The sequence below is a fragment of the Pseudorasbora parva genome, chromosome 23 (assembly GCF_024679245.1).
Source record: "Pseudorasbora parva isolate DD20220531a chromosome 23, ASM2467924v1, whole genome shotgun sequence".
Lineage (NCBI taxonomy): Eukaryota > Metazoa > Chordata > Actinopteri > Cypriniformes > Gobionidae > Pseudorasbora > Pseudorasbora parva.
Window position 1 is genome coordinate 28,468,129 of NC_090194.1, and position 27,172 is coordinate 28,495,300.

The following is a 27,172-nucleotide window of genomic DNA, read 5'->3' on the forward strand; positions in this document are numbered from 1 at the left end:
ACACACACACACACACACACAAACACACACACACACACACACACACACACACACACACACACACACACACACACACACACACACACACACACACACACACACACACACACACACACACACACACACAAACACACACAAACACACACAAACACACACACACACACACACACACACACACACACAAATAGGCAGTAAAAGTAAAAATGCAAGACTGAAATTTTTCATGAACATTTATGGAATGTAAAGAGCCATGCAATTAATACAATTTTTCTATTAATTGTTTTACAATTCACCAGTGACACAACTTTTTGTAAAAAAAAAAAAATGTAGGCACATGTCTTTGATGTCTCTGTCTTTTGCCTTGTGTTGTTCTGAATTTTGTTTATTAAATGTCAACGGTCATTCCTAGATCAGGTGAGTCTTCAAACTGGACTTGAAAATTTCCCTCGGCTTCTTCAAACACAATCACCTGTTGAGAATAATAAAAGAACAACAGAACTTCAGACTTTGGGCTCTATTTTAAAGGTCCCATGGCATGGATTTTTTAAAACAATTTTAAAATGTTTCCTGATGTGTACTTATATTGTTAGCATGTTTTTTACATCAAAAAATGTCATAATTTAGAAATAAAAGGCATTTTTTTCTATACTGATATTAGCCTAGCCTGGATGCCAGCTGAACTTAGCCCCGCCCACATTTTTTTTTAGGTCAGGCGGTTCGGTCTGGCCTTGATCCAAAGAGGAGTAATTATCTCCGAACAGAAACTGTTCGGACCAATGAAATCATCAGGGCGGGCTTTAGACGATGACGGACAGATGATCAACAGTAACGTAATCATGCACGTCATCAAAGGGGCTTGGATTATATTTGTTCGAATCCTAAACGGAGAGCTTGTTTGTATACGCATTCACCTTCACAATTTCTCTCAAAAATGATGATTATGTTGTGTAAGTACTCTGTGTATCATTAAATTATTTTATTTTTTTACAACACCGGCAAAGATCGTGTATTCCAGCCTGATACCAGCGCGTGTGCAGACAGGGTTGCCAAGTTTTTACAACAAAACCCGCCAACTACTAGCCCTAAACAATAGCTTCTCGGGGGGTTCTCCTTGGAAAAAATGGCGTTTGGGGGGTAAAATGTGTGTTATTTTGGTAAGGTTGCCTGCTAAAATTTGCACTCATGGGTCTACATATCACATAATAGTCACTTCAACCCGCGGACATAGAAAACCACCCGCAGAAAAAAAACGCAGACTTGGCAACACAGCGCAGTTGAACTCTGTTGACATTTGACAATGCGTCGCTTCGTTGCTCTGATTGGTTGTATCTCTATCCAATTGATGTCTTTCCTGGTTCAGTTGAAACACGCCCCATAATCACAGCCCAATGGAGCAGTTTCAGACTCATATTCTGACTAGAATTGAGTATGACCACGTCAGGCTAATATTAGCCCTCTTGAATGCTCTGTTTCAAGGGGCGTGTCTGCTGTGAACTTCAGTGAAAACACCCACTGTTGTGATTGGCGTGGTTTAGTGAGGCGAGCAGCAGCTGCAGCTCTTCCCGTCCAGAGACAGACGGAGAGCTGGGAAAAGATTGCTGAGGAAGTGTTATTGTACCGAGTTGTTGAGAGCGCGAGTTCATTTAGTTTGTATCTGAGACTTCTGAATAAACACGAGGGAACTTTGCAATGTTATTTCTCTCACAAAATGCTTTCACCACAGCTAACAGCAAGCACACGACATGAATATAGTAAGACCTTCTGTTGAGCATAACAGCGTCCTTCATTATAATGGAAGTTTGGACAAGTGTGCACTGCAGATATACGTGTGATTGACAGATCCGAACATTATAAATAGGGTTCTTTGATCGCTCTGTAGTTTAATCATATAAATAACAGATTTGTTTCATGCTGCTAACAGAAACGATGTGAAGTTGATCATTTTAGTCAGTTGGCACGCCAGGCACATGGTCTAAAAGTACTGTACCTAATCTCTTATTGAGTCTTGGGTGTGTTTTGGCCGTAACATGCAGTAAACAAATCTCCCATTCCCTTTAAAAGGCAGTGGCTCAATGGGGCGGCAGTGGCTCAGTGGTTCATGTAGATTGTCTACAAACCAGAAGGTTGGTGGTTCAATCCCCGGATCCACCTGACCAAGTGTCGAAGTGTCCATGAGCAAGACACCTAACCCCAGCTGCTCCCGACGAGCTGGATGGCGCCTTACATGGCTGACATTGCCGTCGGTGTATGAATGGGTGAATGTGAGGCAAAATGTAAAGCGCTTTGGACAAAAGCGCTATATAAATAAAGACCATTTAAAAGCCAGTTGCGCTCGCATCATGGCTATTAACATGGTGGAATTTGCGAGCGGAAAGACTGAACGTTTCTCCAGAGAGGAATCCTTTTATTGTTAATATTTGGCATGTTTGTGTGCTACTGCGCTTCCCTGTGTGTGTAACAAGCAGATGTGTGTTGTGCACATACATTACTAACGGGCCTTTAAAAAACACAAAGAATACTGCGCTATTGGCTTTAGATCAGGTTTTTGTTGGTCAATGACGCATTCGAATTCAGTTGCTTCAAAATAGTAACGCGCCAACAATGCGCCTAAACACACCTAGTTTTCAGACCAGTACCTCTCAGGGGCAAACAGACGGGCATGAGTGCATTTGCTATTTGAACAACGTGGGGCTGGACATGAAAATGATACACCGTACGGAAACTAGCAAAAAAACACATGCGTCGAGTGTATGATAGGGCCTTATGTGTTTCTTTGTTTTCTGAGGAACTCAAATTCCAAACATTCTATTCAAGAATCTAAATAATTTTACATGGATTCTGCACTGATATTTGCAATCACAACCAAAAAAGAAGACACTGTTAGGAGCCAAATACATAATCATTTATGACCTGACCTGGTTCATTCCACTGTTGAGGAAGGGTCCTGGTAGAAATAGAGCTTGTTGTGGTCCAGCATCCCAGTACCGTCCAATATTTTGCCCATTAACAAAGACTACACCCTTACTCCAACCCTGCGTAGGGACATATAATAATCAATATATTATTTCTGACCATATTTAAGTGTTTAAATCTTGTCTAGATTAATACAACTCACTGGCAGCTTCATGAAAGTGTCACAGGGATATCCATTCACAAATATCCTTCCCTGGAAAAAGCCTGGAAAGCTTGGTTTGTCATGGATGGACTTCCAAGGTGCTCTGTACAAGCTGAAATAAAAGCATGGATGATTCTTGAAGTTTTTTTGTTGAGAATATTGTATGGCATCATGTGAGGTTTTACTCACCTGTCAATAAAGCCAGTAGTCATGTCTAGGCTATATATTGTGAAGTCTCTAAGTGGTGTATGATTTAATAAAATGTCCCCAACAATACCTGAAAACAGATTTTGATACTGACGGTGATGGTCATAATGTGTTTGAGAGGCTGTGACTAAAACTAAACTCTAAAACGTATGGTATTATACCTTTGCGCTGGTCATCCATGTCTTTGCCGTAATGCACACGGCCACTGTTCTCCACCAGCAGACTCAGAGTGCGTCCCCCCTATTGAAAACCATTAGTCAGGTCCTTTGATTGATACTGCAATATAAAATAACTTTTCTATTAAAATATAAACAGATCAGGCATAACATTATGACCAAATATTGTGTTGGTGCCCCTTTTGCTGCCAAAACAGCCCTGGCCCGGTTGAGGTATGGACTGCACTAGACCCCTGAAGGTGTGCTGTGGTATCTGGCACCAAGAAGTTAGCAGCATATCCTTTAAGTCCTATAAGTTGCGAGGTGGAGCCCCCATGGATCAAACTTGTTTGTTCAGCACATCCCACAGATGCTCGACTAGCCTGACAAGCCAGACCCACATCAAGATGTTTGGTCAGGAACCTCACCATTGACAGGGATCAATCCGGGGGGCGGGATAAACGGTTGTCTTTTAAACTCCCTCTGCACGCAATTTGATAACGCTTCAACAAACCAGAGCAACAAAAGTGAAGCGGAGCTAGTAGATGATTTAACTTTCGCTGTATCCATTCGGCAAAACTCAGAACACATCTTCCCTTTTTAAGAATGACTTTCTTTATTCTTTTCCCAGAGAAAAGCTTAACTCCAAGTCTTCCAGAGTCGCGGTCAAAGCCGATTTGAAAGGCCGCCGTTCGCCAGCTTCTGGGTTTACTAGACAATATGTTAAGCCCCGCCCACTGACTCTATACACAATGTGATTGGCCTGACCAAAGTTTGGTTTTTATAGCTCAGAAGCGTATTGAGAGTTGCTAGGCGATACTGGCGGCATATTAGATTTAGTGCCGCAAGGGTGCCTCTAGATTGCCAGGCTAATGCTCGACTGGTTTGAGATCTCAAACTCGTTGTTATGGTCCTCTAACCATTCCTGAACCATTTTTGCTTTGTGGCAGGGCACATTATCCTGCTAAAAGAGGCCACAGCCACCAGGGAATACCACTTCAATTAAAGGGTTTACATGGTCGGCAACAATGCTTAGGTTGGTGGTACGTGTCAAAGTAACATCCGCATGGATGGCAGGACCCAAGGTTACCCAGCAGAACATTTCTCAAAGCATCACAATGCCTCTGCCGGCTTGCCTTCTCCCCTAAGTGCATCCTGGTGCCATGTGTTCCCCAGGTAAGTGACCCACACACACACGGCCATCAACAGAATGTAAAAGAAAATTTGATTTGATTCAGACCAGGCCACCTTCTTCCATTGCTCCGTGGTACAGGTCTGATGCTCACGTGTCCACTGTTGGCGCTTTCATCGGTGGACAGGGGTCAGCATGGGCACTCTGATTGGTCTGCGGCTATAAAGCCCCATACGGAAAAAAAGCGATGCACTGTGTATTCTGACACCTTTTTATCAGAACCAGCATTAACATCTTGAGCAATCTGAGCTACAGTAGCCCGTGTGTTTGATCAGACCACACTGTCGCCGGTTCACCACTGTTCTTTCCTTGGACCACTTTTGATAGATACTGACTACTGCAGACAGGGAACACCCCACAAGAGCTGCAGTTTTGGAGATGCTCTGACCCAGTTGTTTAGCCATCACAATTTGGCTTTTGTCAAACACTTGCCGATTTTCCTGCTTCTAACACATCGACTTTGAGGACAAAATGTTCACTTGCTGCCAAATATATCCCACCCACTAACAGGTGGCGTGATGAAGAGATAATCAGTGTTATTCACTTCACCTGTCAGTGGCTATAATGTTATGCCTGATCAGTGTAAATTAATATATAATATTAATATATTAAATATATTTTTTTAACATTTTATGCCTTTACTGTCACTTTTGCTCAATTTAATGTGTCCTTGTTGATTTAAAGTACCCAGGTAACTAGGGACATTCTCATAACTTTGGCTAATGTTCTAGCCAGGTTCTCAAAGCAAACGTTCTTCTTGTAACATTAATAGAACATTCACATTTATCTGGTTAATTCAAAGTTATCTGGTCTTTAATAATATTCTCAAAATGTTAGCACAAAAATTCTATTTAGCTATACAATGTTCGTGGAGCATTTAAATGTTACTGCGTGTTTCAGAATGTTCAGAGAACATTTAAAAATAACATTTCCATTATGTTTGAAGAACGATAATATGGAATGTTTCCTTAACATTCGTATAACCAAGACATTTAAAAGCTGGTATTAAAGGGGTCATGAAGTGGCTTTTTTATACATTGTTGTCTGAGGTCAACTTATGATGTTCGCATGGTTTTTACATTCAGAAACATCATAATAAATAAGTAATAGGCTATTTTCAACCCTGGTTTTGAGCCAAGCTACTGTAACGCTCTGTGTTTTTGAGCCTGCCACATTGAAGGCTTGGAAGTAACAGTTTTACATATTATAATGAGCTTTGGCTCCCCCCTCGGTACATGTGGGGAATTGTTTTGAAAACGTGGAAAAACGGCAACCGGAATAATTAGCAAAATGTCTTTATCAAACATACAATGATTTCTCTCTCATCCACCCGCTATTAATTGGAATGTTATTTTTTATTACTTGGCCTGCCCAATCTGTGGATATAACCATAAACCGCATCACACACACACACACACACACACACACACACACACACACACACACACACACACACACACACACACACACACACACACACACACACACACACACACATCTGCAAAACTTCACTGCAGACAAATCAGCGTGTTCAAAACTTGTGCGATTGTATTTTTCCTTCAAATATCAAGTCAAGAGAGTGAACAACTCATATCAAGAAAGGAATGTTATTTCATTATTTACTATAGCACGTCGGGCAGGCCGTGTTACACTTTGGTAGCCCAACTGGAAAACACATTAGCCCCAGGACATCGGGCTTTGCGAACCCTGGCCCAAACATGTTAGGGTCTGAATGAGAATTGCAGGACAATGAACCAACAATACCTCAAATACAAAGGAAACTCCAGCCCGTGACAGCGTGGTAAGTTATTGTTAATTATTTTTAGTTAGACATGCATAGAACCAGAACAAGTGTACCTAATAAATCGGCCAGTTAGTGTATATATTTATATTAGTGCTGTCAAATCGATTAATCATGATTAATCGTATCCAAAGTGAAAGTCTATGTTTACATAAAATATGTGTGTGTACTGTGAATAATTATGTAATTTGAACACACATATATAAATGTATATATTTAAGAAATATTTGCATACTGTATATTTATACAATTTATATTGTATATAAATATTTTATATATAAATATAACAAATTATACATGCATGTATGTATTTAAATATATACCTAATAATTATACACAGTACACACACATATGTAAACAGAATACAAACTTTTATTTTGGATGCGATTAATCACAATTTATTGATTTGACAGCACTAATTTTATTTATATTACTAATTGTGATGAAATTAAAATACAATTTAAGATTAAATAAATATAAATTGTTGGTTACACTTTGTTTGAAGGTGCTGTAGTTACATTGTACTCAAATAAGTACTGAGTAATATTAAAGGTATCATGAACTGGCTTTTAAAAAAAAAAATTATACTGTTGTCTGAGGTCAACTAATGATGTTCATGTGGTTTTTACATTCAAAAACATCATAACTAATAAGTAATTAGTTATTATTTATATTCTATTCATACACTATTTTCTACACTGGTTTTGAGGCTCTCTCCAAAACGCTGGGTTTTGATGGGCGTGCTGCACTGGAGACTTGGAAGTAAACCCCCGGGGCTAGGATTGGAGAAGATTTGCATATTTAATGAGCTTCAGCTTGCCTGTGAGTTCACGAGGGAAAGGAGAGATTGAGGGAGAGGGGCGTGCGCCGCCCTTCAGATGTCAACTCGAGAGAGAGAATATCAGAACAAGAAAGGAATATAATGAGATTCATCAGCCTGCCAGGCTTCGCAAGCCCTGGCTCATACGTGTCTGAGTCCAGCGTGCTAAATGTATGCTCTGTTAGACAAGTACACATAAGCAAAATGATCTATAACAATGCAATACTATTACATATAAAAACACGTTTTACTCACGTAAGTTTGTTGCACCATTCCTGTCGGATCCAAATCCAGCATCACTGGAGATTTGTTTACAGACAATTCCGCAGTGAAATAAAGTGAACATGTCTTCCCCACGTGAGCTGGAACTTCATTAAAAATAAAGTTCAACCACACATTCCTAATATTAGGATCTGAAGGAAGCTTATGCAGCGACTGCGTTCTCACCCAGGCCATCTTCCTCGGCATGTTTATTGTTGTTGACCAGCTAGCATGTCAAGCCGATCAGCTCCATGAGTCGGTGGGCGAGGCTACTGGATTAGACATGCTGTATAGGCGGTATTTCGTCGTGCAATGACGTAAGTATGAAGCACAAGACTGTTTGCTGAGCCTGGTGTCTATAAAAGCTTTTATTTAACTACCAAGGAAGTTTTCAGCTCTGAAACTTAGAGGATATTCTTATATTACCATGACCTTTTATATATCAAAAGCTCAAGGGAAAGTTGATTTCTCAATTCATCACCCCTTTAATTAGCTATATACTTACTATAAAGTTATTATTGTTAGGGTTCGGTTTAGAGTTAGTTACTTGTAATTATGCATAATTTACTGCTATTAATAAGTACATGTAGTGTAACTACGTCACCTTAAAATAAAGTGTTACCAAATTATTAATACAATTATAAGACAATATCTTTGAAAGAGCAACTCAATATTAACTGAACAAAGATAAGATATAAAGATTAAAAAGTAAAAAAAAAAATCCTACCTTTCCATCAGGAACAGCTAATTCTAAATTCCTGTGGTGAAAAACACCAATGAAACTTTGGTTCACAAAAACCTAGAAAAAGAAAAATTCTGATTAAAATGAAATTAGAGCAGATGCATATTCATGCACAAAAGCACAGCTTGACTGTTTGTCAGTACTCACCAGGGCTCTGTCTTGGATGTTGTGTCCTGATTCTAAAGAGCCTCCTCTGGTGATGGTGGTCTCATAGAGGGTGTATCCATACGCCTGACCATTACCGTTATTCACAGGCAGATTCTCCATATTAACAGGGAGCTGAGATTTGAAAGGCTTAAGGGGGGAAAAAAACCTGGATTTTGAGATTCATTTCTCAGAATTAGTGTTTCTTCATTGTAAAGTAGATTTCTTACCTCGTGTGTGTATGGCAGAGCGTCCCACAGTGAGAGGTGCTGAAACAAAATAGCCACCTCATATTCTTCTTTCCAATGGAGTTTGGGCATCTCAGGGAGGATTTCATCTGAAGAGACCCACAGAACGCTTGAGTGAGCATGCTATTATCAAAATTAAATGTTGTAACTTTCTACTCTGAAATAACTTTTCAAAAAGGCCAGATGGGCAGGAGAAAAATAATATTAACCAGTAATATCTTAGTACACTTTCCATTATCCAACCAAATCAAACCTTTCCTTAAAAATGCTCCTACTGTGCTTTTTTTTTCTTCCAGATATTACCTTTCATGTAGTGTGTTTAGTTTTTGTGATTTTAAAAGTTCTGCAATGTTTCAAAGTGCACAATAAATGGAGTTATTGTCTTTTAAAAGAAAGAACTGTTTCAGAACTGCCAGAAACTAATGGTTGATAATTCCAGTCTCACCTCCTGCACAAACTTAGGTTTGTAACAAATGTGCATAATGCCAGCTTATGAACTTTTTATTTAATGTCTACTTTTATCCGCCCTCAAACACTGGAGGTGTAGCTGAGGCCTGCAAGACTTTGATGAGATGTTGTTTTCTGTGCTGCAAATCCACTTTGCAGGCACTTCCAAAGGACGAGGACTCAAACTGATAATGTACAACTGACACTATCATTACTTTTCATATCACTGTGCATATAAGCACTGAGGAAGATCCGAAATTCAGATTTGGTAATGGGTGTTTCGTTTCTAACAAGAGCTAAGAGCATTAGATCAATCACAGCAGACTGGGCCATCTGACCAATTAGAGCAAAGCAGGGGTTTACAGTGCTTGAATCTATTATCATACTGTTTCAGATACTGTGAGAAATGAAGTGATGCTGCAATGAATTTTATAGGATATATATATAATCGTGATTAATCGCATGATTTTTCTGTGATTCAATAATGAATACAAAAGTGCGACTATATGAACAAAAGTGCAATAACATATGGTTTGCACACACTTTAAACAAATAAGGTGCTTTTTACAGCAGTTAAAAGTTAGTAACAGTTACAATATTTCTTGTAAATATCAACTTAAACATTAATTTAATCAAATTAAATTAAATTGGTGGTATGCATATATTGATTCTCATCATAATAGTAGTAATATTCTCATCAGTGTTCTGTCAGCTTTTACATAGGCCTACTTAAATCTGCATATTTGTGATATTCACCCCAAGGCATTATTTAATTTTATAAAGGCCATTTTTAAAATTTTTATTAAATGTATGCATCCTCTTTCATATTAAATTCTTACATTTGATTAATAAATTCAGTTATAATAGTAAAGACAGTATAGGCTGTTACCAATCAAATTAAATAATTTAAACTGCAAAAAATACAGCTTCAATAAATAATGCTATAAGACTGATGTTCTAAATAAAAACATACAATCATACTTTTAAACATAACCGCCAATTATGTAATAAGTCATAAGTAAGTCATTGAGTCGTTCATTCAAATGATTCATTCAAAACGCTGAATCATTCAGTAACAAAACTTGCTAAACAATGCTTTCTTTTGGAACTATTTTCGTCGGTGAAATCAAGGGTGAAATGGAACAAAAAAGGTTGTTTGAATCTAAAATTTAAGTAACTTAACATTAATTAGGCTACTTGTTTATTGAATAGGCTAAACCATTCATGCTACACAATTCACGATTGCTAAGTCGACTTGTGTTATTAACAATATCATAAATCATAAATATCAACAAGTACAAAAAAACTCAGTTTTACCCCAGTATGTTTCTTCTGTGAGTTTATATTGCTGCTCACGCGACTTTGTTACCAGAGACAGAGATCAATCCATTATCAATTGCTGTTTAGGCTACATTGAATATAATAATAACAACAAAAAATCTGAATCATTCTCGCGATTCTGGTTATTTTTATATTTTATTTGTCCCTTTTGTCCCAGACAAAGAATGTCAAGCCCTTGGCTTACAGACAGCCCTGTATTCTCCTGTGACCAATGGTTTGTCTTTATGTGTATTCAGAGGCAGTGAGCAACGGCTTTCAACATAATAATAAATAACTACGTTAATGCGCAATAAAATTATCATATATATATAATATATATATAAATAATATATATATAAAATTATCATATATATATATACTCATCTAAAGGATTATTAGGAACACCTGTTCAATTTCTCATTAATGCAATTATCTAATCAACCAATCACATGGCAGTTGCTTCAATGCATTTAGGGATGTGGTCCTCGTCAAGACAATCTCCTGAACTCCAAACTGAATGTCAGAATGGTAGAGAAAGGTGATTTAAGCAATTTTGAGCGTGGCATGGTTGTTGGTGCCAGACAGGCCGGTCTGAGTATTTCACAATCTGCTCAGTTACTGTGATTTTCACGTACAACCATTTCTGGAGTTTACAAAGAATGGTGTGAAAAGGGTAAAACATCCAGTTTGCAGCAGTCCTGTGGGCGAAAATGCCTTGTTGATGCTAGAGGTCAGAGGAGAACGGGCCGACTGATTCAAGCTGAAAGAAGAGCAACTTCGACTGAAATAACCACCCATTACAACCGCAAATGCAGCAAAACATTTGTGAAGACACAACACGCACAACATTGAGGCGGATGGGCTACAACAGCAGAAGACCCCACCGGGTACCACTCATCTCCACTACAAATAGGAAAAAGAGGCTACAATTTGCACAAGCTCACCAAAATTGGATAGTTGAAGACTGGAAAAATGTTTCAGCTGGTAGAATTTGGCGTAAACAGAATGAGAACATGGATCCATCATGCCTTGTTACCACTGTGCAGGCTGGTGGTGGTGGTGTAATGGTGTGGGGGATGTTTTCTTGGCACACTTTAGGCTCCCTAGTGCATTAGGGCATTGTTTAAATGCCACGGCCTACCTGAGCATTGTTTCTGACCATGTCCATCCCTTTATGACCACCATGTACCCATCCTCTGATGGCTACTTCTAGCAGGATAATGCACCATGTCACAAAGCTCGAATCATTTCAAATTAGTTTCTTGAACATTAAAATGAGTTCACTGTACTAAAATGGCCCCCACAATCACCAGATCTCAACCCAATAGAGCATCTTTGAGATGTGGTGGAACGGAAACTTCGTGCCCTGGATGTGCATCCAACAAATCTCCATCAACTGCAAGATGCTATCCTATCAATATGGGCCAACATTTCTAAAGATATAAAATATTTTCTATAATATTCTATACAAATTTTTTTTTTTTTTTACTTGAATACTGTAAACCTATTGTATGACACCTCAAAACAGAATTAGGAAGCTTTCAAATAGCCTAATAGGGGGCTTTGATAATTACCACTTTGATCATTTTGTACTGAATATTCTTTCACTCATAAATATGTCACATTTTAAATATGTAGAAGAAGGGATCACAAACTGTTAAAATGGCTGAGGAGATCTCTGAGAAGATGGTATTTCTGTGTGTAATCTCCTGCTTCTGACAGAGGAGCATCATAATCTAAAAGAAAGAAAGAAAGGCTTGTGTTATGCACGTTCAAATCAAGTGTGCCGCACTAAAAAACAAGTCCTAAAAAGTAAAGCCAAAGCGCCTCGATCAGCCCCAGGTGGCTGGATGCAGTATAGGTCATAAACCCTGCCCTCTCCATGTAATGTGATGGAAAAACGTATTCCTAGGGGTGTCCCCGACTAAGGATTCACACATTCGAATCAGAATTGTCGAATCTTTCTATAGTCGCCTGATAGTCGAATCATTCGACTGATAGTCAACCATTGTGTGAATGGGTTGGGAGGGGCACGAAACTAGTCAGTAAGAGGGTAAAACTATTTTTATTTTCCTTTAGACACCGCACACAGCAACAACTTTTCATAAAGCGACCAAAACTGACTGCCAACTGACAGACGAACTGACAATGGCTTTCTTATTTAGGTTTAAATAAACGTTAATGTGGTGGATAAACATTCGTAAACCGTTTTCACATAACATGTTAAAGCCATGATCAAAATACAGAACATCACACCAATATATAAAAGAACATTTTTGATAAATAAACCTAAAAAAAATACCTGCCTAGAGAGGAAAAGAATACTCAGTGCGTTTACATGCACTTTCTTAAGCCGATTGTGTCTAAAGGGGGTCGCACACCGGATACGAAGCTCAGCGCAGCGTCTCTGTATCTCACACCGCCACCAAACGCGCACATTATATTCACGAGACACATTGCCGATTTGAGGGAAATATAATATAAATGTAATATAAAACCTTGAAATGGCGCTCTGTGGCACGGCAGGATTTTAAACAACTTCCTGAGTCGCAGACAGGCACCGAATGCCGCCACCTGTGTGTGTGTACACTCATTGAATGTGTTCGAATTTTAAAAGCGCTGTGCCACGCCCCGCCACGTCTTTAAAATATTGAGCACCCCCATATTGCCAAAATGGTATGATCCCACGAAGATTCAAATGTGAGATCGGTGGTCGAATCCGGCTCTGCATATCGATCCATCTTCAACTATTTGGGGTCACCCCTACAAATTGCACTTCAAATACATTTTTTCCAAAGATGGTTTCTGTCATTTTAGGCAGTTTTTAATCACGCTGATGTCATGTTTGTTCTTTTTTGGTTTTAGATAGTTATTTAATGCTATAAAAACAGAGGTGTGACCTTATTAATGACAGTTGAGACTGACATCTTCTCTGAGCCGAGTAGTCACTGAGGCACCAACGGACATTTTCTGGGATTTTTGGGAGATTTGAGCTTTAACTTTATTAAAATATTTACTGCCACCTCCATGGTTTTCCTATTTAAATACAGTTACACGGATAGTTAAAGGGATAGTTCCCTTTAAAATTAAAATTCTGTCATTATTTACTCACCTTCAAGTTGTTTCTAACCTGTAAGAATTTCTTTCTTCAGCTAAACATAAGGGAAGATATTTTGAAGAATGTCAGTAACCAAACAGTTAACTGGAACCATTGACTTCCATAGTATTTTTTTTCCTACTATGGAAGTCAATGGCTCCAGGTTACTGACATTCTTCAAAATATTGTCCCTTGTGTTCAGCTGAAGAAAGAAATTCATACAGGTTAGAAACAACTTGAGGGTGAGTAAAGGATGACAGAATTTTCATTTTAAAGTGAACTATATTAAATGACCAAGTATGATGACGCAAAATAAAATGTGGCGCTTTTCTAATCAGGTTAAAAAGGAGAACTATAATGTATGGCGGAATAGCACTTTCTGAGAGTACTTCGACTCGGCGCAGTAAAAAGTCATGCCTGAAAAATCTTCCCTCAAATCCCCCCCCCGGGGAGGGGGAGATTTGAGGGAGGATTTTTCAGCCGTGACTTTTTACTGCGCCGAGTCAAAGTACTCTCAAAAGTGATATTCCGCCATACATTATAGTGTGAGCACTGCAAGCTGCTGTTGTGACATCACAATCGTGTTGCATTGTCTGCATCTCAATGTGCATACGATCCAACCTAAATAGAATGTGACATTAGGAATATTCAATACTATTTAGGGAGGATAGTATGCACAATGTCTAAAAGTGAAGTTTAAAGCAAGCGGCAACCTTTTGGTCTCTCTCTTGAATCCAAAAAGATAGTGACTTAAACTGCAATTTACCGACTGGCCGCTAGAGAAAGGCTCCAAAAGGAAGTGAATCCCATAGACCCCCCATGTTAAAATGCCCAACTTTATAGCAGAAAAAAATATGTTTACAGCCTGGTATGAAAAAATGGTTTTAGTCAATATAGCTAATTTTGCCCTTCATGACAAATGTGAGAGGGTGTATTTTATTTTAAAACTCATCTGTTTAAATTATATTAAGCCTTAAGGTTCTGCATAATTAAGGGTGTGGCCACATGAGTGACAGGTGGATTGCCGCTGCTGTCACTACCATTAAGCTAGGCCGGCGTGGTTTTAGCAACCAGGCATCTCAGCTCCACCCATTTGATCATTTTCAGAATATTTTTGGGGGGTTATTTTCAGCATGTGACATGCGGTGACTCGGTGCCAAGATTGTGACGGCCGCCTCTGGCCACTTTGGGCTTCAAAAATGCTCTTCAGAAACCTTCGGCTAATGCACACTACGTCCATTGTTTTATACAGAGTGAGTTAAACTCTAAACCACTGTGCTCTGCAGCTTTTTCAGTTCTACATGAAATGCTATTACTCTAGGTTTGATAGCTCCACACACTGGCCCTATTGTGAAGTACATCATCCGTTCACCCAAAAATGAAAATTCTGTCATTTACTCACCCTCATGTTGTTCCAAACCTGCACAATGTTCTTTCCTCCGTGAATTATAAAAATAAGCTATTTTGCTAAATGTATCAGCGTTATTTTTGTCCAAAGTATACAGTCAATAGGCTCCAGCGTTCTTCAAAAGTCATACAGGTTTGAAACAAGATGAGGGTAAGCAAATTATAACAGAATTTTCCATTTTTGTGTGAACTTTCCCTTTAAAGTTGTAAATAATTTCTTGTTATATGCTGTCACATTTAAGATGACTGTAATACGAACCGTAGCTTGTGACCAGAGCTTTGTAAGACGGCTTGGCCAGTGCTCCATTCATAAAGCCAAAGTTTGTCCCTCCATAGAACATGTACAGGTTGATGGACATTCCTCGTCTTAGTATCTCTCTCACCACGGCAAACAGGTCTGTCATTAGAAAAAAATTTCACATTAGTGCTTCGGCCCTTCATATTCTTCATGTTGTAGTAACCGAGAGTAACCTTGGTCTTGAGAGTGGTTTTAAGACCATCTTTTAAGGTCTTGGTCTTGTCTTGGTCTCGACCAGATTTGTACTCGGTCTTGTCCCAGGCTCAGAGGACTCTGGATTTCGTTTCAAGACAAGTCAAGACCTCTATGCCTGGCAATTACTAAAATGATGGTGTGTTGTCTGATTTATTTATTAACATCATTAATGTGATTGGATGTAAAACTTACTGCTTCACATGCAATTATTAACTAATTTCTACTTTGATTTAATGAGGGATTGTGTCAAAAATGTCACTAATATTCATACAAATGTTTACAAAATTCAAGATATTGTTAAAAAAAGTACTTTGTACTAAGCACTATGAGATCTGGATTTGATATAATAACATTTGATATAATTAAGGAATATCACAAGAGTAAGTGAGCTGTTTTCACAAATTTCGGCTTGACTGACTACTAATTCTGTAGTGCAAAAACGACTTTTGTTGTTATTGATTTAATTTTATTGGTAATGACGGCTCTATATAGTGTCTTATTTTAATTATATTTATTGATTAAAAAAAAAATTTCTCAGGTGGTAATGTAGATATTTTTTCTTTGGTCTTGTTTTTGTCTTGGTCACTAGTCCAACACTACTTCATGGTAAATGCCAATTTGAGTTAACAAACAACCAGGGCAAAATAAATAAGTAAATGAACGAATAAATAAATAAATATTGTTTTGATTAAAAATATATTTTTTTTCTTCTTTTTAAAAACGCATGCCATATGATAAAATCTTACCCTCTGCAGGAAAACTATGATGTAAACCGCCCCATCCATCACACCTCCCTGTCCAGAGCTCCATCACCAGCACAGGACTGTTGGGCTTCATACACATGCATTTAAAGTCATTTCAAATATTTCCCTTACATTTACAAAAGTACACTGATATATTTACCTGGACTGCTTCTAGATATTTGAGGTCATCATGATTCATTTTCTGTAGATTTAGAGTTCTTAAAGCTGTGATGGTGGAAAGAATGTTTAACAGTAGGCATTATTTATCCTAATTTGGGCTCAGTAAGATTTTTATTCAGCGATGACACATTAAAGGAACTGTATGTAAGAATATATTTCAATTATTATAATTATAATATAATTATAATATTATAATGACCCTGATATGTCGCTAGACATTAAGAAATCATGTTAATTTCAAATACTTATATCACTGACAACAGTAGTCTGGCCAGGATATTGTCATTTAAAAGTTGTTGTTGCAGCCCTCAACTGATGTTGATGTTGACATGTTGTGTTTTGGCCTGAAGCTCCACCCTCCACCTATCGACCAATAACGAAGTCAGTAGTGTTTCGGCGTCCGGGTCGCCAGCACTGCTCTAGTTACCACAGCTGCAGCTCATAGACTGTAAAAAAATATGGACGTAGGATTCTGATAAGCTGTTCTGAAGCTTAAAGTAGGGGCGAGCTGGGCATTGCCATCTTGCAGGCGCGTCATCGCGTGTCACTCCCGGATAACAAAAAAAGGGCAAAAGGTGGGATGTGTGCGGAGATTAGGTGACGCAATGACTATAGACGGCAGATAAATGGCTATCCACCTGTCACTCAAAGTAACCACGCCCCTAATTATGCAGAACTTTAAGGCTTTATATAACGCAAATGAATGGGTTATAAAAAATTCAACCCCCTCACAGTTGTCATGAAGGTTAGCCGTATAAGCCAAAACCACAATTTATCCTAGGCTGTAAACATGTTTTATTCTGCTGTAAAGTTGGGAATTTTAACATTGGCTCATCAATGAGATTCTGCTCCCTTCTGGAGCCTGTCCCTAGTGGCCAAATGAGGAATTGCAGTTTACATTACCTGCCAGCTCTGCTCTAGTTGGCACAGCTGCAGCTATAAACGTTCCTGCTGGATCCTGCAGCAAGCTTGCAATCTGGCAAGCTTGAGTCGGGGGGAGAAGGAGAGGGGATAGTGCTTGCAGTACCAGTTTTAGCTAGCCTAGAAATCTAGACGCACCCTAGCGGCAGCAAATCTAATCTGCCGCGAGTATCGTCTAGCAACTCTCAATACAGTTCTGAGCTGTAAAAACCAAACTCTGGTCAGGCCAATCATATCGTGTATAGAGTCCTGCACGGGTCCATTTTTGGAGACCCGCCCCCGCCCCTACTTGCAAGGTTTAGCTCCAGATCTGACCCGTACCCGTACCCGCCCAGACCCATTAATATTTGGCCCGTTACCCGACCCGTGACCGTGATAAATCACACACGCTAAAACATTCAAATTAAAATGCTTTATTTTTTATCCTGCACCTCTCTCAACATCAACAGCGTCATGAATGGGCTAATGAAAGTCATTTAAAGACTCATTGTCAACAATTTCATATAGCTACTCCACTCACCAACTTTACTTTTACTTCATCCATTGCTCCTGCAACGCTCGCTCCATCTGCGCTACGAGAGGCATCAACAAAAGTTTCTAAGTCGCAGTGGTGGTGACGTGATGGGTCAAATGGCATATCGTTGATGCGTGTATGTGTAATGGTAATTTGGACATAGAAATTGTAATAGCCTACAATATGTTCGATGGGGGAAGAAGGAGGCGGGAACCGGCGAACATTTAAAAGACTTTAACCAAACAAAACGAAAGTAACGTAGGTAGCCCCTCACGGACATCTGCCAAGCGTACACACATGATAAAACGTAAACACAACTCAACGTCAAATCCAGGTCTGGTGATCTCTCGTTCGTATATGCTTCCAAGCTCCCTCAGAGGACTCGAGACCGGTGTGGCTCGCAGGTGACGCTCATTCACAATCACGCCCCGATCTCGCTCACGCTCTCTTTCTTTTTTTCTTTCTTTCTTTCTTTCTTTCTTTCTTTCTTTCTTTCTTTCTTTCTTTCTTTCTTTCTTTCTTTCTTTCTTTCTCTCTCTCTCTCTCTCTCTCTCTCTCTCTCTCTCTCTCTCTCTCTCTCTCTCTCTCTCTCTCTCTCTCTCTCTCTCTCTTTCTCTCTCTCTCTCTCTCTCTCTCTCTCTCTCTCTCTCTCTCTCTCTCTCTCTCTCGTTCACTTGCCACAGAAATATTGCACATATTTTTCATCCGCCGATCCGCGTTACTACCCCGCCCGCACAGAGTTAATTATCTGCCCGCATCCCCGCCTGTGAATTTTATAAATGTCACAATCCACCCGCTTTAGCCACTTTTATGCCGTCGTTGCAGGACTCTGAACACAGAAGCTGTCGAACGGCGGTCTTTCGAATCAGCTTTGACCGCGACTCTGGAAGACTTGGAGTTAAGCTTTTCTCTGAAAAAAGAACGGCACTGAAGTCATTCATAAAAAGGCATGATGTGTTTGGAGTTTTGCTGACCGGATACAGCGAAAGTTTAATCTATCAATGAGCTCTGCTTTACGTTGCTCTGGTTGGTTGTAGCGCTATCCTATTGCGTGCGTCCCGCCCCTCGGATTGAGCTGTCAATGGTGAGTTTCCAGACCAAACATCTTGATGTGGGTCTGGCTTGTCAGGCTAAGTTTTGGCCACAATCTTACATACACTTCCTTTAAATTGATCAAATGTGGTGGATATTTATAATGTTAGAATAGATTTATATTTCAAATAAATGCTATTCTTTTCAACTTTCTGAAAAAAAAAAAAAACTATCACAGTTTACACAAAAAAATATTAAGCAGCAACTGTTTTCAACATTGATAATAATAAGAACTGTTTATTGCGCAACAAACAAGTGTATTACGGAGGCCCTAAAGGGACATGGTGGTGGAAAATAAATCTGAGATGTGAGGAAAAATAATAAGTCAATGCTTTCATGTGCTCTCGCAAATGTTTTGCGTTCCCCCGAGAAACTTTGCTTTCGCTTGCAAAACGTTTTGCGCTCTTTTAAGAGTTCACACTTACATATAATTTATAGATGTTAAATTTGAATGCATATTTGGTGTGCTGTCCGGGGAGAGGCATTCAAGCTCGGCCTTTGGCCGAACCCAGACTACTCCCCTGTGTATGTAAGTGGTTAGAACTAAAAGTGTGGATAAGGAGGGGTGGAGGGACGCTGATAAACTGTCAACAAGCGGGGTAAGACCGCTTCGTATATATCCCTCTTATTTTTTATTAGCTGAGTGCTCTCCACTTGTGTCTATTATCTGAACGTGCTCCTCCCAAACCTTGTTAATAAAATATAATTTAGTTTATCGTCGGAACGCAAACGTTTTTGCGAGGGAACGCAAAGTTTCTCGGGGTAATGCAAAGGCATTGGCTGCATCCTAAATCCTAGGCAGCTGACTTGTTGCCTCAGTGAGACAGGCAGCGTTTGCACATGAAGGCACCTCACGAAACAGATTTCGGACAGACTTCTGAGGCAGCGTAACAGTTTAATGATCTACAGTAAAATAAAGCGAGCTTTGGTGAGAACTAAACAAATATTTAATTGCTACAGTAGCAATCTCTCGCTGGAAATTACATCAGAAGTGGAAAACGTTGGTCAAATTACAAACTATCTAGCAACCTCAAATTTCAGATGCCATCTTTCTTTTTCTAGCTGAACTGTCACCGAACGGAACGCACAGGATTGTGGGATATCAAAGGCAGCGAAGGATGCATCAATAGCCCTATACGGTTGGTAATTGTTTCTCATGTGGACGTCTGTACAAATAAATTTGCATGCCACCTCAGTGATAAAACTCATGCATTCGGATGGTGATTTTATTTAGGCTATTCACGGTGGGGGAGCGAGTTTTGGGAACACTGCTCACATGATCAGTCAAATGATTATCTGCTGTAAAAATGTCATATGCTTGAAATAATAAGGACAAAATCATATTTAATTTAATAATAGGAAATGATTATTTAAATCTCCTGTTTAAAAATAGGAATATGTCATTAAAAAAAGTGGAAATAAGTGAAAAAAAGTGAAAAAACTTAATTACTGCCGTAATAACGGTTCATTTTAAATGTTTACATGTTTTTCTTCTTTTTCTCTTTTGAGCAGTGATGAAATATTATTCTTGTAAATACTTTCCAGCATTTCAGTAATAAAAGTGTAGCCTCTAGAGCTTTAAAATGCATCCAAATTACAGCAAAGCGCAACGATACGGTGCTCCGCAGTGGTCAAAAAGGATATAAACAGTGAATTTTGAAGTGATCTCTTCTTGAAAACTCAGAGATTTGGATTCGGACGGCAATTAAATCACCACACAACCTTGGTGTTTGTCAAAAAATAGTAGGTAATTCGGGAGTTTTTACGCAGGTGGTGGGAGAAAAATACTGACATTCTGGATTCGGACGGCAATAAAAATCACAGACTAGCCCCTGTAAATGATGAAAACAATTACCGTCCGAAAAGGGCTTTAGATTAATTCAAAACTCTATCAGATTAAGATTTCTCAGGAGGCAGGAAGTGAAGGTAACATTGGATTCGGACTTGTCTTGATGCCCTCCTACATTAAAATTTGTCCACCGAAGGCAACATTTTCCAGTTTTGGGACGCAGCCATTGCCAAATCATTTTTCCTCCATCTATATTTTTTCCCTTTACCCTTTAGGGGCTCCTACTTATTAGAATGATTTCTAACGGATCATGGTGTAATGGCTGCTGAAAATTCAGCTTTGCAGCCTTGGTGAACATAAGATTTAGTACCCAAAAAATCTTACTGACCACAAACTGCAAAAATCATATTTGTCATATTTGCATTTTGAGTTCAGTTGCTGCATTAAGTTTGTACCTCCATTGATTCCACCATATTTTAGACCCTCGTGGTCGTCTGATGTTAGGAGAACTTCACTGATGCCCCTTTCTTGGAGAGCCTGATAGAAATGATATTAGTCTTTAAACTTTAATAAGCATCAAGGAAAATTGTGACATCTGAATGTGAAATGTTCACTCATACCTCTTTGACAAATGACATGTAGTTTGCATCTCTTGCATGTGATCCGTATTTGTTTTCCACTTGAACCGCAATAATAGGCCCACCTTTCTTGAACTGACAACATAATCCAACATCAAAGATTACTCGGAATAGGTTTTTGAGTACTTTTTGTGTTTCAAAAAGATTCCTACCTGGAAAGACACAACTTTGGGAATGAGCTTGTCGAAGTACACGTTCAAAGCCATTATGAATCCTGGGTAAGTGGTTCTCAGCATCATCTCTCTATCACGCAAAAGCCAGCTGTAGATGGAACGGGAAGTGTTTTTTTTTAATGAGGTGGTAAAAATGGAAACAAGTTTCTTCTCTTTTAGTGTGAAAACCTTGAATGTTTAACTGTAGCTCTATGCATCTGTGGCAGGAACAACATATTTTTTAGGTTTTGTTTCTTTAATGCCAAACTTAAAGGACAACTCCAGTGAAAATGAACCTAGGGGTAATTAACACATGGTTACCGAGTAGATAATTCTCTGGGATGCGTTTTCATGAAAATCGAATGTAAAGAGTTTTATCTCTCGGGAGATTACACTCAGAGCTAACCTCGCAGCTACAGGCACTCATTTAAACGGAGCTATGGTGAGCAATGTAAGTCTTTTAACTTCTCAAATTCATTTCTATGAAAGTTAAGTTTGCAAAGGCATGAACTGAAACACGCCAGACTGAACTCCTGTTGTGAATGTATGCAGCAAGTGTAGTCGCGATTACCTCAGCTCTTATCACGAAAGCTCATTAGCTCATTTATCTGACTCCTGCAGTTAGTGCTCAGTGCTGTGATGCGGGGACTCACTCATTATATTAAACAGACACGTTCAGTTTTTAATTGTAGTGTCTTCTCCAACTCAGTCACAGTAATCAAGTTGGTGGCTTGGGAATGGCCTCACAGGGCAGTGAAGCATTCTGGGAATTGTAGTCTTTCATCCCCATGAGACAAAAATAAATGTTCTGTCTTTTCTCAGTCTAGAAGGCACCAAATTCAATAATAGTTTCACATTTCTACTACATTGATGATCCAGTTTAAATACAGATTCATCTTCCCAGCGCTGAAGTACCCCTTTAAGTTTGTGAAATCTTGGATTTTACATTTTTATTTATTTACTCTGTTGCACTCAGTGCTTTCTTCTCGAAACAACGGACCATATGAGATTCCAAGTCACAGTTCATCACTTAGCAAAAGCGTTCGTGGCTCGACTCGTCGAAACTGTTTTTTCCAAGATGGCTTCTGTCCGTATAAGCGCAATGTAATGTCTTTATAAAGTATCTTCTTATTAAACTGTTTGTACACTTACAAAGTTCTCAATGCTTTGGTTTGCATGTAGGGACCCTCATTATGCTACCGTGTTAGTGTGAGGCTATTTTGAGCCTTGTTAGTGGTATTAAATAACGATTTAATTTTACTTACTCTGTGCCCCATAGACAAGCGTGAAAAGCTAATATGTTCTTAGAGATAAAACTCTTTACATTCAATTTTCATAAAAACGCATCCCAGAGAGCAATCTACTCGGTAACTGTGTGTTAATTACCCCAGATTCATTTTTCACTGGAGTTGTCGTTTAAGGGTAGTTCTTTCATTGCCCTCATGACACACATTACCAAAAAAGTGTGGCACATAATGTCAGTGACCAAATGCTGCCTTTGCTTGCTGCTTCACAACTTTAATCACATTTTCTCTGGAATTCTCTATGCTACAGTAGAGCCATTTTGTTCTGTTTAAGAGCAGAAATTACCTGGGCAAGCCTCCAAGGTCAAGGTCAGAGCCTATGTATGGTCCTGGCCGTAAAATTACCCAGAGTCCCACCTCTGCAGCCAAGTGAAGGAAAGCTCTGTGAATTGGATGGGCAAAAAAATTAGATACATAAAAATGATCATACTGAAGTCACACAGAGTTATAAAGTGCCGTTCACTAATATTGGCACTAGGGCTGTGCAATATTGAAGAAAAATGCGATGTGTCTGCTGTGTTCTTTGTGTTTTGAGTTCAGCCCCTGTTACCCAGCTTCTCCCCAGTCGTCCTAATGAGTTATGTCTATCACCTGTGTCCTGTTAATCACCTTGTTAGTCCTGTCTATTCAGTTTCCCCTCAGTGTTTGTCCGTCGACGTTCATGTATTGTGGTGTTTGGATGTTCCTGAGTTGTTGCTATTAAAAGTTTCCTGTTCCAAGTTTTCCTTCGTCTTCGTGAGTTTGACCTACACGCTACGTTTTGTAACAGATCGACGGATCCAAAACAGTTATTTTTGCAGCGTTTACTTTGTGTTTTTTTTTTTTCTAGTTACCCCGTCTTCCCATGGCCCTCGCCAATGTCCAGCTTCTCTGCCTGGAGCAGGGAGACCGCCTGCTGGAAGCACACTCAGGACTTCCTCCAGCGTGCGTGCCTATCCCGTATCCCGGACCGCTCGCTCAGAGTGTTCTACTATGCCGGCCTGAGCGAGCGGTCAAAGGCACGTGTTTCAGCAGGTGGTACAAAGGAAGACTTTGCCGCATTCGTTGCATGGGTACTGGTAAATAACCATTCGCCATTTACCATCGGCCCTGCTGAAGAGGACAGTGGTACCAGTCCCACTCCACCACCGCCAGAGACCAGCCATCCACCACCGACCATGACCGGCATGAGGGAAGTGCCTGTGCCCATTGCAGACCGTGGAGACCGGCCTTCCACAATCGACGAGCCTGAACCCAGGCAGAGGTTGAGAGGAGTCATCGCCCCGGAGCCCAGACCACAACGAGGGTCTGACCAGGTGCATGAGCCGGCAACATCATCCATCGTGGAGGGAGTCCTCATGGAGCTTGAGGGTTAGGAAAGGAGCCGCAATCATCAGCCCACCACGGTGGATGCGACGAAGGAACCTCTGGTGGCTATCTCGAGGAACTGCGCGACATCTTCGAGGAGAAGTTAATTGATTGGTACTCAGAAGTTTCTCCCACAACCCCTGTCTCTCTGGTAACCCCAGTTTCTCCAGGATTCCGAGCTTCTCTTGTGCCCTCAGAACTCGGATGCTCGTCACCGCGGCTCCACCTCGGTCTCATGCCGGCTCATCAACCCAGCTGCTCCTCCAGGGTCTCCATCAGAGGCTGCTTCCTCATCGGTCATCCCCAGGGTGTTTCCCACCGAGTTGTCGACCCCATGGAGTCTCCATCCTCCGACTCTGCCCTGCGACTTCATCTTGGCTGGTCTCTGGACCATCTGGCTCCTGCTCCAGGCTCCCCACTGTCTCCTCCCTCCTTCCACTCCCTCATGGACTTCCTCGTTCTGTTGGACTGGTCTTTGTTTTGGACTTTCTGTTTCTGCCTGTTTGTGTTCACGCCCTCCTCCTGAGCCCCCACCCTCCTCCGATGTTATGGTTACGGCGCGAGGACGTGCCTATTCGGAGGGTGCATAATGTTAGATCTATACCTGTCTACTGCGTTCTTTGAGTTTTGAGTTCAGCCCCTGTTACCCAGTTTCTCCCCAGTTGTCCTAATGAGTTATGTCAATCACCTGTTTCCTGTTAATCACCTTGTTAGCCCTGTGTATTCAGTTTCCCCTTATTGTTTGTCCGTCGACGTTCGTGTATTGTGGTGTGCTTGGAAGTTCCTGAGTTGTTGCTATTAAAAGTTTCCTGTTAAAAGTTTTTCGTCACCTTCGTGAGTTTGACCTACACACTACGTTTTGTAACCATATGCGATTACCTGTTAAAGAATTCGATATGCGATACAATATTGCTTTAAGTGTGTAAAATCTATTTAAATTATATTTAAACGAATTAAATAGTTGGAAAATCGTAAAGAAGCACAGTTAATTATTTAGAAAATAATTAATGTAATTTAAAGCTACACCGTAACTTTTCTGTCCTCTACAGGGCGCCTATTCAAAACAAGGGTGTAGCTTGATGACACCAATTTGAGCTTAGAATCTTAGGAAATCATGTTCATGGATGTGATTTATTAATGTTACAGTAGTATAAATCAGAGCATGACCGAGTGTTGTGGAGCTGAGCAAGTCCGTCGGAGCGATTGTTGCGCAACACACAGGTCGTGAGCAGCGGGAATTTTATTATGACGGGACACAGTCGCCAGCTCCATTTCCGCTTTTCCGGTCATGAGAATAAGGTAACACAGCTCTGTTTATCATATCAGATACATTTAAATGTGTTTAAAATTATGTTATGACGTTACCCTGTGCGTTCGCTCGGCGGCTGCTGTGAAACTTGTTCACACTGCTAAGAGTAAAGCATTTCTGACAAATAAAACCGTAAACCGAGGGTAACGCAGATATGACGCAATTGACAGGCGACTCTCTCAGACGTCCCGGCTTCTTGGTTAAAATAGTAATTGTTTCACAATTTACAAATAGTTGGAAACATCTTGGATATTGTAAGAACTCTAATGAAAAAAATATATAACACTGACTGGCCTGGTGTTTTTTTATCATTGGTGGAATTTCTATCATGCAATTTACAGCTTCATAAGAAATTCCGCAATGTTATTGGTTGGAGGGTTGTGTAATTATGGAAGAGATTGGATCTACTTTAATGATGTATTCCCAGTGGTGTGCAGATAATGATATGAACCAGGATTAAACAAGAACAAATTCCCTCCTGACAACAGCAGATCGACGGTATTGTCAGAGGACCGGCAACAGGAGCTCTCTGAGATGTTTGTCTAACTAGGTGAAAGTCTAACTAGGCATTAAATAAAGGGCGTGATCCTTCCAGGATCAAAATACAGATCATATAAAGTACTAATTTTCTCACACGTGGGAATTCAAGGGAGAGGGAGAGGGAGGAATTCTTACTCTATATCAAGGCCTCCCTGGAAGTGAAATTCTTCTCTCTCTGGCTGATGGAGAGACCATGGCACGTCACTGCAAGATAAACACAGTCTGATTGTTGCACTCTCCTTAATATCATCAACTGTGATTGCAAATTTCAAACTTACACAGTGAGAGTGTTGAGACCACAGGCTTTCATTTTCACCATCCGATCCTTCCAGTAGGCCCTGGGCAGGCGGAAGTAATGTAAAGAGCCGCCCAGGATACGGAATGGCTCTCCTCCTAGACTGAACTGGGAAGAGTTTATTCTCAGACCTGTTGATCTATTTATTCTTATCCTCCCTGTTGGACTTCTGAACACACGACAAGAGAAACACACACACACACACACACACACACACACACACACACACACACACACACACACACACACACACACACACACACACACACACAGTCAAAATAAATGATTATCATTTTATTAATTAAATCGTTTAACAAACAAACAAGTATTGAAAGTTGGAATTTGAAAATAAGTTAATTAATTAGAAATTAATTATTGACATTGTAATAATTGCATACATGCATACATACATAGATGCATACATACATGAACAAACAAATACACGTTAAAAAAATAAAGTTAAAAACGAAATGTTCATATACACTTCTATCTGTCCAATGTATGTAAATAATTACTTACGCTTCACTGAATTACGCATATTCAATGCATACAGTCGGTGCAACTGCATGCAAACGATTTTTTAAATACCAAAATATTGAACATTAAAGCCTTTTTAATTTCGAAAATAAGTTTTGAATTAAATTTCGTCTTACCTGAAGTGTCGGTATATAATAAAGCACGCGAGACTCAATAACAGAATAACATATCGCCTCTTGTGATTGTTTCTTATACTGAAAACAGCCATGCTTTTCTGATTTAAAAGTTATGATAATGCTAAAATAAAGTGCCCGCTGAGTTCCAGTAAAAGGGAGTGACATTTATGCAACACGTTTCTTGGAAACAAACAGAAAGCGTCGCTTGGGTATCTACGGTGTAGTTCCAGTCGTTCAGAGCGGTCT

General features: G+C 39.8%; 1 protein-coding gene across 1 annotated transcript; it reads right to left on the reverse strand.

The window, feature by feature from the left end:
• Window positions 1-27,154, reverse strand: LOC137062461 (beta-galactosidase-1-like protein 2). The gene is made up of 19 exons (XM_067433322.1): window positions 26,927-27,154; window positions 26,257-26,442; window positions 26,114-26,182; window positions 23,069-23,164; window positions 21,479-21,587; window positions 21,309-21,401; window positions 21,144-21,225; window positions 16,353-16,417; window positions 16,196-16,280; window positions 15,216-15,353; window positions 12,108-12,188; window positions 8,668-8,774; window positions 8,441-8,587; window positions 8,279-8,350; window positions 3,484-3,562; window positions 3,305-3,392; window positions 3,116-3,227; window positions 2,916-3,032; window positions 1-469 (listed from the first exon to the last, which is right to left on the reverse strand). Exons 1-19 carry the CDS (start codon window positions 27,016-27,018, stop codon window positions 386-388), a joined length of 1,902 nt encoding a protein of 633 aa, XP_067289423.1. The 5' UTR covers window positions 27,019-27,154; the 3' UTR covers window positions 1-385.
• Window positions 27,155-27,172: the final 18 nt, after the last annotated feature.

Bases quoted from the DNA above. Each gene is read 5' to 3' on its own strand.
- LOC137062461 (XM_067433322.1), bottom strand. From the start codon at position 27,018: ATGGCTGTTTTCAGTATAAGAAACAATCACAAGAGGCGATATGTTATT. The intron at 26,443-26,926 runs GTAAGACGAAAT...TCGTGTGTTCAG, and splicing joins ATTATATACCGACACTTCAG to AAGTCCAACAGGGAGGATAA. The intron at 3,393-3,483 runs GTATAATACCAT...ATCTGTTTTCAG, and splicing joins CATGGATGACCAGCGCAAAG to GTATTGTTGGGGACATTTTA.